Source organism: Microchirus variegatus (genome assembly GCF_963457635.1).
Source record: "Microchirus variegatus genome assembly, chromosome: 5".
In the NCBI taxonomy this organism is placed as follows: domain Eukaryota; kingdom Metazoa; phylum Chordata; class Actinopteri; order Pleuronectiformes; family Soleidae; genus Microchirus; species Microchirus variegatus.
Genome location: NC_139806.1, coordinates 5,631,449 through 5,647,474, shown reverse-complemented (window position 1 = coordinate 5,647,474; position 16,026 = coordinate 5,631,449). Strand labels below are relative to the sequence as shown.

Sequence of the window (16,026 nt, the reverse complement as noted above, 5' to 3'; positions counted from 1 at the left end):
GCTAATTATCAATTTGGACAATTATGAAAGGTGCCATATGTAAGAATGTGGCCAAAAACGGTTACTACATTCAAATTCAAAATACAGAGGTCCTTTAGGTTTAGTTTTCTGGCGTAACTGGCAACCCGTGGTTGCTCGGCAGCCGAGACTCTACTGACCGCAATGATTGGTAGACGGCGGTAGGTGGCGCCACATGCCAAAACATGATTTCAAAACATAAACATGATTTGCAGTCTGCAAAAGATTTTTTTTAAGTGATAATATTTTGGCTTTTTGGGAGTCTCTGTGACATATTAGGAGGATTTTATGACCAGTTGCTTTAGATTTATTACATAATGCACCTTTAATTAGTGTTAATACATGTAAAAATAAGACATTTCTTTCATTTTCAGCTCTGAGGGGGAAAAAAAAATCTTATAAATAAATAATAAAATGAAAAATAAAGCTTAAAACTGCAGATTGAAGGGTGAGACTGCGGTCGTTCTTTCATGAAGTGTTTTTCTTTTAAAAAAAAAAAGGCTTTCATATAACACATTTTCAAGTTGAATAAAACTTCTCCCGGCTAAATCAAGCTTAGCTAACCATGAGTGGAGTTTGGCAGAATACACAATGCTCGTCCTGTGTCTAAACACTATGATTAATACAAGCTGTGATCCCCACAAATGAAGATTTAAAAAAAAAAAAAAAAAAAAACTTCCCTGAGTCTTTTTTGCTCCTGAAAAGCAAGGCTTAAAAAACACCCATTGATATGCAGTACATGACTCTGACTTTAATCTGTATTTTGAAAATAGGGAACAGGAGGAGGAGGAGGAGGAGGAGGAGGAGGAGGAGGAGGAGGAGGAGGCGTCTCCTCGGCATCAAAAGAAGGGGCAGCTTTCGATGCTTCATAAAAGCCAAGTGTACAGAACCCTTAAGAAAGTGTTTGAGACGTGGAGGTCTGCGTCAGAGCCCGCTGTTTGTTTCTCATGACTGAGAACAGAGGGAATCAATGTGCTACTGCTTTGTGTTCTGCTGCTGAGTCCAGACACCGAGGGCCAACGACCTGATGTTAAAAAAAAGAGCTAAATGGAAGTGGAATAAAGAGTGTGAGTGTGTGTCAATGCATCTTAAAAGGTCAGTGAAAAGTGTTGTTTGGTTAAAACTGGGCAAGGCAACAAAATACCTTAAGGATGAAGCACCACAGCAGTTCAATCACTCTGCCAAAACAGCCCTGTTCAGAACGCTCGCTTTTGAGTGCCTGTCTCTTTAAATATGCAAATGAGACACAGGAAACTACGTCAGCGTCACTGAGGCTAACGGCAGCTAACAGCAGTTAGCATTTGGAAAAGCCATCATTTGCCGACTCTAGGCGGGCACATTGCCGTCATATATAAAATGTAAACCCTCCGAGGCTGGAAGTTTGTGTAGAACTCTGTGCTGCACTGTGCAGACAAGAATAGAACACTTTATGGATTTCCGCTCTTCCGGATACTATTGCCTTCGTCTGCACTCTCGTGTTTTTTAGGGATTCCAGGAATGTCTCATTGTGACGTAGCAATGAGTGCGGAAGTCAAAATCATATATTTATCTCCTGTACTTAGACTGAGGAGGAACACAAAAACATGAGTCATCTTTTTTCACACTTTGCCGACTCATAGGGCCTCCAGAGTCCCAAATATAAGTATTAAAATAATTAAAAAGTTGATTTTGCATAATATGTGCCAGTGTAAACCTCTTTATTCACATGATTGGGTCTTTTGTTTATATATATATTACTATATAAAATGTATTTTTAATAATCGATTAATCGGTTTGAAGCTTTTTTTTCATGATTAAAACAAGATTTCTGATTGTTTTAGTTTCTTATATGTGAATATTTTCTGGTTTCTTTGCTCCACATAACAAAGAAATTGTTAAAAACTGAATAATTTTGGTTTGTTGACAAAACAAGACATTCGAGAACATCGTCATTTCCAGGTTTGACAAACACTGATGAAATTTTTTTTTGCATTTTCTGACATTTTATGGACCAAATGATTAATTGATTATGAAAATAATGATTAGTTGCAGCTCTATCGATGTCATAGACCATATATCGCGTATCGTATCACATCACGATGTTCCCCGTGATTCCCGCGCAGACGTGATGTCAGTGTGACTTTGAATAAAGGGCTGATTAAAACCCCAGATCTGATCACAGTGAACACATTTTTAATGCCAGGTGTGAACACAAGCGTCTGAACTTCTTAGCTGTTCTTAGAGCAGCTGTTAATACGAGGTCTAAGCCGGGGCCAAGAGTGAGTTGGACAGCATTGACGAACGTGTGCGAGTGCTTGCCCTCAACACTGGGAGACTTTCACTACATTAATTACACTGCTACAGTGGTTTGTCTGTGTCTGTGTGTGTGTGTGTGTGTGTGTGTGTGTGTGTGTGTGTGTGTGTGTGTGTGTGTGTGTGTGTGTGTGTGTGTGTGTGTGTGTGTGTGTGTGTGTGTGTGTGTGTCCCTCCCTGCTGTGCGTCTGTTATTCACTGTGATTTTGGCCGAGCACAGAACGGTCACTTCTCACTCCCTCTCTGTGTGTGTGTCAGACCACACACACACACACACACATTATATACACACAAACATGACCACACACACACACACACACACACACACACACACACACACACACACACACGCGTGTGCTCACGGCAACCACTTAATCCCATTTCCCTAAGCAGTCCAATGCGCGACACTGAGAATCCCATCAATGTCACAGTTTGAATCACTGCAGTACAATCAACTGGCAGCTACTGAGTAGAAAACCAATGAATCTGTCAAGTCACTGGTCTGGTGAAAGAAGGCAAGAAAGAAAGGAAAGAAAAGAAGGGAAAAAAAAAAAAAGGTCTCTTTGTCTTAGTGCCAGCACCCCGAGGGCAGCGATCCTGCCTGCGACAATAGCACTGCCATGTGGACGGAGCTCACAGCCAAAGAATCAACCTGAGAATCAAACCAATAAACTCGTGTCATCTTTCCCCCCGGTGGTTGTAATCATATGCGAGCGAGCGACGCCGCGACAATAGCTGGCATTTCATTTGAGGTTCTACGGGATGGAGGCTGTTATTAAGATGCTTTTTGTGCAAAAACGTGCTGAATACTCGAGGGCAAAGGAGGCGTGAGGAGGTTTTTCAGAGATGAAAATGAGGATAGCAGGAGGTGAGGAGAACACAGGCCCACGGGCAGAAAGAGCTTTTCTCTTCTTCGCTTTCTCTCCCTCTTTTCATTCCGTCTTGTCTCAGTCTATTTTGCATAATTAGTGAGGAGGTTATTGCCAGGGGTGCCGGGCCTTGAAAGTGATTGGCCTGAAGGAACAATTAAGTCGCTCTCTTATCCAAGAGCATCTTCACAGTGTGGAAATCCATCGTGATCTGAGCTTGAGAAAAAGGACAGAGTGCAAAGCTGATATTATGTTCCGAACGGGAATGATGTTTTCTCAGGACTAATGCTCAATTTAGATTCCGTGGCACGCTCTCCACCTCCCAGCGTACAACACTTTTTTTTTAAATATTTTATCTATTAAAAGCAAAGCGTCTGCACCATATTCACGCACATTAGCATGTGGTAAAGTGATGTGGAAATTCTCTGCAGCTGGTGAAGAATGAAATAGAGAACTAGAGAACCGACAAGTTTTTATTCTCGTTGCAAGGAAAAGGTCAATCTTCACAGGAGTTATCCTGGCTGGAGAAAGACCCGGAGCAAAGTGAGCCCTCCACATTTATACCTGAGCAACTCCCCTTTTGCATTCCTCCAATAGACAAAGACCCTGAGCAAAGTGAGCTCTCCACATTTATACCTGAGCAACTCCCCTTTTTCATTCCTCCAATAGACAAAGCCCCGGAGCAAAGTGAGCCCTCCACATTTATACATGAGCAACACCCCTTTTGCATTCCTCCAATAGACAAATACCCGGAGCAAAGTGAGCCCTCCACATTTATACCCGAGCAACTCCCCTTTTGCATTCCTCCAATAGACAAAGCGTCTGCTATTGAAGGCGGTGTTTTCGCACCTCTTTGTCTACTGTAGACATCGGGGAGCCGACTCCCTGCAGATGTTGTAGGAAGGTGTCAGTTCAAGCTAGACACAATACACAATATACAACACACAATACACAAAGGACCTGGTATTCTGTACTGGGCAGGTAAAGGGTGATGGGCCGTTTTAGCGCTGAGACAGAGAAATGTAATTTACCGTTAAATAAAGTGCTGCAACAGCCTTCTCTGACACTGGTATGTGAGCGGCAAGAGAATGAGGAAGAAATGTGATCTAAGGGACTTTAAACATGGCATGATTGCTGGTCTACGGGAGTATTTCGGACACGGAAAGGTCTACGGGGATAAAGCAGCAGTTTTCTGGGAGAAAACGGACAAACCGGACTGTGTTAACGATGACAGAGAGGTAACAGTAACTCAAATTATCACTCACGACCACTGAGGTGTCATCTGTGAACAAATCATAGCCTGAAGAGCACTCCACTACCACTTTATTATCAGGTGTCCTCTGTGCCTAATAAAGTGGACACTAATTGGAGATATCCAGCTGTTCCACTATCAGTAAGACACCACAAATATCCAAGAAGAAGTTGTTTCTGGGCTGTTTCTCACGATACTTCTCAGTTTAACCCTTTAACACCTGAGCCCCAAAATGTCTGTCTGGACCTCTTTTTTGCTTATTTTATCCATAAAAGGGCCAGAAAATGTCGCGTGAGTAAGTGCTTTTGTCCATTTTACCGGAATTACAGTCCATATATGGTAGTTTTCTGCATGTTGAAGTAGTTTATTCACAAGTTTTATTGAGAAAAACACTGTGGTTGGACACAAACGCTTTTCCAACTCTCCCCTCCGTGGTGACGCTGATTCCCGGCTTCCTGCAACAGCACGAACGAAATCACCGTAATAAACGACATGTTGGCTTTGACGCGCAACTTCTCAGCTTTCAGAAACAGTTAGATAGCACAAACCGTTGCGTAGTTACGCTTGCGCAAAATTGTGTCGCCTGCGATGCGCTTGGTGTTAAACGAGTAAAAAGTTTTGGTCTCTAGTCGTCAGGCTCCAGTTTTCGAGCTTTCCACTGCACTCGATGAACTCCTTTAAGTTGTAAAATCTCAGGAGCTGGAGATGCGGGCGTCACATAATGCGACAAATGACCGTCTTTGTCACTGTTAAGCAAACAAACACTGTGTCTCTCTCTCTCTGTCATGCATTCACACCTGAGCCTTCTCATTATGAGACCTGGGTGTTTGTTAAGCATGGATAAACGCAGCCACAGTGTTAGCGCTTCGCTCTGTCACTCATAACTCTCACTCTCTTTTGTTTACACTTGCACTCGTGTCAATGTCAACCAATTTGCATGGAAGGAAAACAGAGTTCGTGCTCACGTTGATTAATGAGTTGGACTTTTGTAGAGGCTCATTTAAAAAAAAAAAAAGGAAAAAGAAAACAGATTAAAAGTTGGTGTTGTAGTAAACTCTTCCAAGTTAATTAATTTACATTAGGATATTTTATGGAGCTCCTTTGCTTGAGTAACTCGGCAGCAGCAGCAGATGAGGTCAAAATATTTATGAGGCCTCTTGAATGAATGAATCATTTTGTTTTTTCTGAGAAAATGCCAAGAGAAGAAATGACCACAGACGAATAAATGTACAGATATGTTTGAGTTAAGCATCTGTTACACAGACGATCAATTTGAATATACATGTCCATCAGTCATTTAGGTTTGCTGCACAGCTGTCACACTCTTAAATATGATTTCACCTCAGAAAATTTGAATATCATTAAGGTAGATGCTTTCCATCAGGAATCCCCGTACGAAAGTTACACAATATTTTTTTTTTTATTTATAAGACGCATAATCCTGGCGAAGAGCTTTAAAAATACATTAGAATATTTAACTTCCTGTTTGAGTAAATTTCCGTCCATGCCGTTTACATTTTCCTCTCATAAATCTTCCATGAGCATCCTCTGCACAAGTGTCGAGTCAGCAGTCGCTGCTGTAACCGTGTGAACTCAACTAGAGAAGGTTTTTATATACTGTGTGAATATTTAATTCAATGAACGTTGTAATGAAATGTTTTGAGATTGAAGGCTGCACTCAAGTGGAAATTAAAGCGGACCTAGACCGGAAGTTCCAATTAACGCAGTTTTTTAGTGTATCTGCGTCATTACCTTGTTTACGAAGCCCTGAAGTTTCTAAACAAACAGTTCAGCCACTGCTGAGAACGCTGTGTTTTATTGTAATCTCGGGCTCAGCGAGATCTCTGAAAAAACTTGGTCCGGTTACGTAAACAACGGTTCTCCTGAACAGCAGATCATCCTGCTCCGGGCACTAGTCCGGGCACATCCGGTTGCGTACATTGAACCGCAGAAGAAGAATAACGTCCGTTGTGGAGGTGTTTCACGAGCGACAGTGTCTTCTGTCTCCGGGTCAAAGTCATAAAAGGGACTGCGGTGGGGAGTCGTGAAGAAGCTATTTTTAAACATTGTTAAACCGTTCCAGAGGGGGGAGCTGTGCTTCTGAGAGCGGGTGTGCTGAATATGTCACTTCCGGGTACTGGCCAATCACAAGACAGTTGGGAAGCCGGGGTGAGAGTTGAGTCTGAAATATCGCGGCTGGGCAACAGCGTCACAAAGAGAGATTTCTATCGGCTCGTTTACAGCAACTAGGACGTTTTTGACCATAAAAACAAGTTAATGTATGTAAGTAGACCTCCATAACTAACATATATGTGCAACAGGACCACTCTATGTGAGCTTTAACAAAGAAAATGTGCTTTTAACATTCCAGTTAACAGTATATTCAAATATCCAGATGAGTATTAACAGATAACAGTGGCGTTACCTATCGTGCGTGGCATCATGCCTTGTCGTGGCATCAGGTTGTCGTCGAGACCCTCCAGGCCACCGTACAGCGAGTGCGAGATGCGGCGCTCGTGGTCGTCGAGAGATGTGTTCATCATCATGTGCTGGTGGTTCCCCACTGGGCTCCCTGGTGAATCCTGATGGGGGGGAAAAAAAACAAAAAGTATTTTTATTATTATTACCATATTGATTCAATCCTTGTTCTCCTAATGTCATGTAAATAAAAAGCTTCCTTATCTGGCTGTGCTCTGTGTGGTTTATTTTAATCTGATGAATCTTCACGCACAGCAGCAACAATTAAGCAAATATTGCTTTGACACGTTTGAGGAGAATATACTGAATACATTCATGAGCAAGTCATTCCTTTGTCTTTGATTTTCTTCGACAAGAGTTAAACACTATTTAATCTGAATTTTTATTGATTTTGAATCACCTGCTGTTATCTATTACATTTTCGTTTTTATTGATATTTTAAATCTTACCTTAAAGGTGCATTATGTAATAAATCTAAATCAACTGGCCATAAAATCCTCCTAATATGTCACAGAGACTCAGGAATAATGTTCATATAACAAACTGAACTCACCAACAACAACAGTACAGACAAAATATTTGCAATAAAAAAAATATTTTTGCAGACTGCAAATCATGTTTATGTTTTGAAATCATGTTTTGGCATGTGGCGCCACCTACTGCCGTCTACCAATCATTGCAGTCAGTAGAGTCTCAGCTGACGAGCAACCACGGGTTGCCAGTTATGTCAGAAAACGAAACCTAAAAGACCTCGGTATTTTGAATTTGAATGTAGTAACCGTTTTTGGCCACATTCTTACATATGGCACTTTTAACTTACTTTCATTGCTGTATTGCTTTCCTTGTGTTATTCTTAAAACCAGGATGTCGCTCATTTTAATTGACTGTTTGATGGTCACTCATTTTATTTGGAAATGAATAAAGTTAGCTTCTTTAGCATGAAGCTCTTACGGTCAACCGTTAACAGTCCTAAAGAGCAAAACATTTCTAAAACATCCAGCTCAACATGAATTAAATGCCAAGCAGAAATAATGTGTATATTTAAACACAAACACGACACTACAAACACTAAATAGCAGTCAGAAAACAAGGCACAGGTCAAGCTAACACTTGCTAATCAGTAATTGACAAAGTGGAGCTAGTGTGCATGCTAATACTAGCAGTGTTATAAATTGATGGATTTCCAATAGGCTGTTAAGCCACAGGCCGTTAGTGAGCTAGCGTTCAACTGCTAGCGTCTTGACATTTCCCAGAGGACCTGTGATGACACACTCTTGTTTGCTGGACAAATAGACCATTTACTGGCTCTGTCAGGTGTGTGTGAGTGTGTGTGAGTGTTTTGGCTCCCGTTGTTTGTCCACTCGTTGTATCGATCTGCTACGGTTTCTGCATTTATTAGCGAAGACGATGACAGCCGTTGCCATAAACTTACAGCCATCATCGCCGGCGCCACGCAACGCGGCGATAACGCCGTCACATTGGGGCTCAATAGCGGATCCAAATGACTCCGATCAATGACCGTAACTAGCGAGGCCCGGCGTTTTTCGATTTTGGCAGAAGGTCTTTGCCCAACGATCCTTTCAGCTCACTAAAGGCTCGAGGTGCAGTAATAACCACTGGATCATGATGTAAACAAACACGCTCTGTTTGCAGCAAGAATACAATACGCAGGAACGTTAGGAGTCTGGCAGAAGTGAAATGAAGTGCACGTCAGATAAGACACCAATCTACACAAAAACAATCTTAGGTAAAAGTTCATAAAACCTTTTGTGTTAAAAGTACTGCTTGATAACACATTAGTAAAAGTAAGAGTACAGTGATGGTTGAAATCACAGTACTGTTTTAAGGAATAATTTTAATGAATTTTTGAAATTCAGGAAATTATCCATTTGCCCTGATGCACTTTGACAGTGAGCTGACTTTTTTCTCAAAAACAAAAAGTATCTCGGAATTACTTGAAATTCACCATCATAATAGTCGGCATCGCCCTGAACAAGGATCCGTTGAAAATATTTGCAAACCTCTTAAGGAATAATTTTAATGAATTTTTGAAATACAGGAAATGATCCATTTGCCCTGATGCACTTTGACAGTGAACTGACTTTTTTCTCAAAAACAAAAAGTATCTCGGATTTACTTGAAATTCACCATCATAATAGTCGGCATAGCCCTGAACAAGGATCTGTTGAAAATATTTGCAAAACTCTTAAGGAATAATTTCTATTAATTTTTGAAATTCAGGAAATGATCCATTTGCCCTGATGCACTTAAGGTGACTTTCTTTAAAAAAAACAAAAAGTATCTTGGAATGACTTGAAATTGTCTATAATAATAGTTGGCATCCCCCTGCAAAGGGATCCATTGAAAATATTCCCAAACCTCTTAAAGAATCATATGATTATCATTTACATCTTCCTTTTCATTAATAACCTACACTTAGATGTAAAACTATATTCATCCACAAGGATTATAAACTTTAAAGTGTGTAGACAGTGCACAAACAGCATCATGGATAATTCAGATTTTCTTTTCAAGTCAAAGGAGTGAGGATGCACTCGAGGGTTAAGACTAATGAACTGGAATGTTACCAAGCTTTGGCAACGGCCCCCAAGACTTAAGAGTTTAAGCTGCGGCTTTAAAATAGTACTCCTTTGAAATGTAAATGCTTGATGTTGTAAAAGAAAAAAAAGAGGGAAAAAAATACTTGCGAACTGTGTGAATTAATCTATTTATATTTATTTTATTTTGCTCCTAGAGTTGCCCTTGAGCAAGGTCTTAAGAACTGAAAACAGCTCCAGACTCATCAGACAATGATCTGAGTGACAATCTGGTCAAGGACAAGGCTAAAAAAACTACTTATAATCCATATTAAAAGTAGGTGTGTGTATATATACATATATATATATATATATGTAAACCAAAATTATATTTTAATGCAAAAATATCATTATTATTGTTATCCCCAAATTTCCAAATGTATGTTTTTTTACAAAAAAATTGTAAAGTGAATTATAATTTCTTGATTAAAAGGTCAAATTTAAGTTATTCACTTGCATTTACTGAACAGAAAAAAATAGTTTTAGTGGTTGAATGTTTATTTTGATTAATATCTGACTTCTCAGAGAAGAAACCCAGTGAGTCAGGTGCTCAAAGTTGGGTAAAAAAAAAAATGATTCAGGAAATGATCCATTTGCCCTGATGCACTTTGACAGTGAGCTGACTTTAGTCTCAAAAACAAAAAGTATCTCGGAATGACTTGAAATTTACCATCATAATAGTCAGCATCGCCCTGAAAAAGGATCTGTTGAAAATATTTGCAAACCTCTTAACCCTGTAAGACCCACGGTTGTAAATTTACAACGTTAACTTTAGCCATCCCTAAAAACTATCTGTTATATTTTATCTGGTTTTTTACCACATGTACATAGTCATTGGGTCTTATTGTTCAGTCTAACAATGTTAGTGGATGTTACATTTGTTTATAAGTCCCACTTTATGGCCATGAACGCATACAACTTTTCAAGATTTCCTCCGAACAAAATCTCTTAGTTTCATTGGACTGGATTCATCAGATTAAAGTAAGTAAAATGTCTTTTATATTTTTTTTGGATGTGATTATAATGTGTAGAGCATGTACATATTTAGTTATTGTGGAATAGATGCATCAAATTTCATTTAGAGCTTGTTACATATTTGTTGTAAATTTACAACACTGGGTCTTGGTGGTAGCAAAAATAGCAGGTTTGTTACAGTGGACACAGACAGGTGATATTCACTCCACTACATCACTGCCTGAAACAGAGGATTTTCTTTATACATGAACAGTATACATTACATACATTATACCCTTGTGTTGTGTTCTGGTCAAATTTGACTGATTTAAAAGTTTTATGTCTAAAAAAATACATAGTTAATTTGATCAGACTAAGCTAAAATCCCATGTCTTTGTCCACAAAGAGGATATCAACAGACAATTCAGTTCTGGGAAAGGTGTAAATGTTCCTGAATGTGGGGTTTGGATGTAAGTGGGGGTTTGCATGTTTTTCTTTTAGTATGATAAGTAGAGACCATAGGCTCAGACTATTACATTTACATTTAGGGCATTTAGCAGATGCTTTAGTCCAAAGCGACTTACAATCAGCAGACAGTATTGTATGCCTTGAAAGCATTTCTACCCAGAGGACTTGGTCCACCACCCTATATATTCCTTCAGGTTATGTACTACAATATAAAAGCATATTTATACATGTTAATTCATTGCTTTTTTTTCCAGAATGCCACCAGCAAGATCTGTGATACAGTGTGCAGGATGTGATTGATATCATCCAAACTGGAGAGAGTGAAGTTGAGATGGAACTCAATGACACTGATGAGAGTGATGAAGACTCAGATGAAGATATCTGTCAACAAGTGGACAAAGAAAACCAACCACCCATGGACTGTCCAGCTGATCATTACGTGGACATCGAGCCAAAAACAAACAAACACATCATGCACCGTGACAGGTGTCACTGGCCGAAAAAATATTTCATCAGTCGCAACACAGATATTTCTGGTCTGGATATGATCTTAAGGCAAAGAGAGCCCATCAACACAGACAGTGACATCATGAAGCCTCTGAATGCTCAGAAGAGACCATCCAAGAGATGTACACACCTGTTATTGGACGTACACAAGGACATGAAGACAGGGAGAGGATGCTGCAATAAAGGATTCACCAACACACAAATGCAGCAAGTGCCTTTGCTTTTCAGAGGACAAGAACTGTTTTTTGGACATTCACTAACAATGAAAGTTTGTCATGAAAAGAAAAAAGGAATGAAGAAGTTGCTAGAAAAAGATAGAGTTTTATCCTGTTTATTTATTTATGTATTTATTTTTAATAAATGATTTCATAAAAATATGACTAATGTGTGATTATTTTTAAATGTTATATACATTTATGGAGCTAAGTAAGCAATCAAACTTGCAAATAAACCCTTAGTTGTTGTGAATTGTTGTTCAGACAAAGTGAGTAAAAAGACAGAAATTCTGCTACCACCAAAGCCCAACGTTGTAAAATTACAACGTTTCTCTAAAAACGTACATAAACATTTTTATTCCAAAAACTCCTCCTACAACAACATCTGAATGGTCAAATAATTTTTTTTTTAGGTTTTTCTTAATTTGGGTCTTACAGGGTTAAGGAATAATTGTAATAAATTTTTGAATTCAGTTCGTTATTTGGCAAATAAAAACAGTTTTTGAAAGATTTTGAAATCCGTTTTCTCTCGTTTTTATGTCAGGTGGTCTAATAAATTCGTTAAGCACTGTAAGTGTATATAATTATGATTATGATATGCTATATAATGATGCTTTTCTGGAAGGAGAAAGAGAAATGAGACCAACGACTCACCGACTCTTGCACTGAACAAAAACAAACACAAGCCAAACACGGACTCAACAAATCTACTGCAGAGACATAAACTCATTTCCCAGAGTCGCCATACGGAGCTGAAACTGTTGGCACTGTTGGCGTCTCGACTTTAAATGAGATAGAGTAGTAAATAAATTGGCTCGCAGGGGGGGGGTCGAGGTGAAACACCTCGCTAACAGTCCAGGGGAATTCACCGCCGAAAACGCGGGCGTATCGAACAAAAACCGCGCGGCAGCTCGTTGCATATTCAGGGCGATAATTGCGCGGGAGGAGGGGGAGGTCTCGATCCCATCAGGTGCCAACGGTGATGAGGAAGTCAGCTGCTCGGCCCGTTACTCTGGGGTTCCTGTGGGGAGGTGAGTTGGAACGGGAGCGTCTGGGTTTGTGATTTATGCAAAGGCAAAACATTTGACACGCGCGGCAGAAAGTCAACTCTGCGGCGACGCGATCCCATACGCGAGGAAAGGTCAACGCGACTCAGAGAGTAATCAGATTTGATTTGATGTCAGATACATATGAGCTCTATAGGGACTTTTCTAAAAAAACAGCTCTGAGTCATATCTTTGAGTGCATTAAAGTGTTGTTTTCCTGCTCTCCCGAGTGTCTTGGACACCTTTTTCTTATAAATAGCCAGACACTCTGACAGCCTCGGGCCTCGCCCGCAGCTCCGCATTTGAAGCAGATATCGACGAGAACTCGCAATTTTATTCATCCGCCGCGGAGTCTCGCTGCCGTGACACGTCCGCAAGAGGTGTGTGCCTGTTTAAAAACCAGCACCCGGGCAAGATCCTTGAATATAAAACTGCATAGATGCGTAAGCCGGATGTACAAAAACACAAGATACATGCTTACACACACACACACACACACAGACACACAAACTCAAAACACAGCTCCAGGCTTAGCCTCTGCTTTCAATTACCAGACGGACCAAGGGGAAATCAAAAACTTTGACACACCAGGTTGGGAAAGGAGAGCGAGGGAGCCGGGCGATGCCTCAGGCACTAACACAAGCACACGCACACACACCCACACACACACACACACACAGACACACACTGCTGCAGTGGTGCACACCAGCTTCCAAACAGGCGACAAACCAAGGTGTACAGAGAATGTAAAACCATGACATTGAAGGAAAATGCAAGAAAAAGTTGTGCAGCTCAGTTCACACAGTCATGTTCTTGTTGTTATTATTATTATTATTATTATTTTTCATCTCCGGGGAGACGAGTGCACACGCAGCGGGGGGGGGGGGGGGGGGGTCGGTTGAGAAACTACGACCTGACGACTTATTTCTACGTCAAAAAAAGCGATTCATCGCGACTTGTGAGGGTATTTCCCGGCGGGATGCTTCGGATTATGCTTTTGTATTTTTCACAGACGGGGTCTTTACACATGTGGCTCCTCCTGTGTCAGATGAGTTTAGTTTATTCACAGGGAGAGAAAGAGGAAATTTGATTACAGCCACTTTGATCTTAACAGGATCAGAAACAGAATCCGGAATGGTTTAATCCGACTTATTGAATCAAACACGTCGCATCTGAAATAGAGAAACCAAAATAGACTGCGACGTCCTTTGTGTCGAGTTTGTGTGTGTCGGCCTCGGAAGAAGACGGAAAACAAAAAGCCAGCGCGGCAGCAGCTAAACTGTGATGTGGATTTCATGCTGCGTGATATTAAATCATGTCTTTCAGTGATGCAGAGCAGCAGCGCTTCACAGCATGTGGGGTTTAGCCCAAAGTGCGGCCGCGTTCAGTGAGTGAAGTCACGGGACTGGACAATATCATTTATACCAGTTAATGCTGCATTAAACAGCCGCATGACTCACGTCTCAGACCATGAAAATGTGACTCGTGTCTGCATGGAAACGAGGACTCTGCAATAATACTAGACTAAATTCTAAACTATGTACAAAAGATAAGATAAAATATTAAACTTGTTACGATGAAACTTTCAACGCTCAACTTTGTTATTTTGATATAAAAGAAAATTATTGCGGGTTAGGGTTATGTATGTATATATATATACACATATATATATATATATATATATATATCCACATATATATATATATATATACATATATATATATATATATATATATACACATATATATATACATACATACACATATATATACATACATATATATATATATATATATATATATACACATATATATATACATATATACACATATATATACATACATATATACACATATATATACATATATACACATATATATATATATACATATATACATTTACATATACACATATATATATATATACATATATACATATACATATATATACATATAATAATGATAATAATGCATTATATTTAAGGCGCCTTTCAAGACACTCAATATACATATATATATACACATATATATATATACACATATATACATATATATACATATATATACACATATACACATATATACATATACACATATACACATACATATATACATAAACATATATATATATACATATAAACATACATACATATACATACATATACACATACATTTACATATATATATACATGCATATATATCTCAAAACACAAATACATATATATACATACATATAAAAAATTAACAATCACAATTTTCTAATGTAAAAATTGTGATATACACATACATATATACGTATATATACACATGAATACATGTATGTATATACATATACACATATGTATATATGTATCAAATTTTTCACATGTAACAACTGTGATATACACATACAAACATATACGTATATATACACATACATATATGTATGTATATACACATACACATACATATATACATATATATATACATACATAACACTAACCCGCAATCATTTTCTTTTATATCAAAATAACAAAGTTGAGAGTTGAAAGTTTCATCATAAATGATAACAATTTTTAATACACACATAGGATAATGAAACTGAGTTGCATACGATGCAGATTCATGTGTTTGTACTATATTAAAAAAGAACCTTGAAGGCTTGTTGTTGTTTGCACAGCTGATCTTTTGAAAAAAAAAAAAAAAAGTTTTTAAGTGCCTTTGATTTCACACATAAGAGTTCAAACTCAATATTTGGCACATTCTGTATAAAACTGTATATAACCACGCATACTAAAACACAGGAAAATGACTTATATCACTCATCCCATTCATTAGAGCTGCTGTATAAAGTTCTTCATGAAGTAAAATGGAGTGGTTTAAAACAGCAGTTAAGTTCTCGACGAGGCGACAATAAACCTCTGAACATTAAGTGAGAACCAACGTCTCAATAAGTAACGTTGAAAGAAGTCGCTGGTGTTGACATGTTCGCCCTCCAGATTTTTTTTTTTTCACTCCAATTGCTGTGAGGTCAACAGTTAACAGCGGCCGTAATGTGCAGCTCTGAGGCGTGAATGTGTGAAGCTCGTGTGAAGCTGCTGCTGCTGCAGAAGGTCACTCAGTATGTGCCAAGTCATGGTAAACAAAGGAGCGAACCATGTGGATAAAGTGGTTTACACTGGCCCTACTTTTTTAAAGGAGATATGTGATGCAAAATCAACTTTTTAATCCTAATATTTGGGACTCTGGAGGCCCTATGAGTAGGTAAAGTGTGAAAAAAGATGTTTTTGTGGTCCGCCTTAGGAGATAAAATAGATGTTGACTTCCGCACCCATTGCTACGTCACAATGAG

The 16,026-nt window shown here is 39.0% G+C and overlaps 1 protein-coding gene across 1 annotated transcript in view; it reads right to left on the bottom strand.

Annotated features, from left to right (window-relative positions):
- Positions 1–16,026, bottom strand: part of LOC310927087 (partitioning defective 3 homolog) — a gene marked incomplete at both ends in the record, with an annotated part of 292,124 nt that overhangs the window by 101,628 nt on the left and 174,470 nt on the right. Inside the window, one exon of the mRNA XM_083889330.1 lies at positions 6,857–7,013. Within this exon, the coding sequence (XP_083745456.1) occupies positions 6,857–7,013 (157 nt within the window). The remainder of the gene's footprint in view (positions 1–6,856; positions 7,014–16,026) is intronic.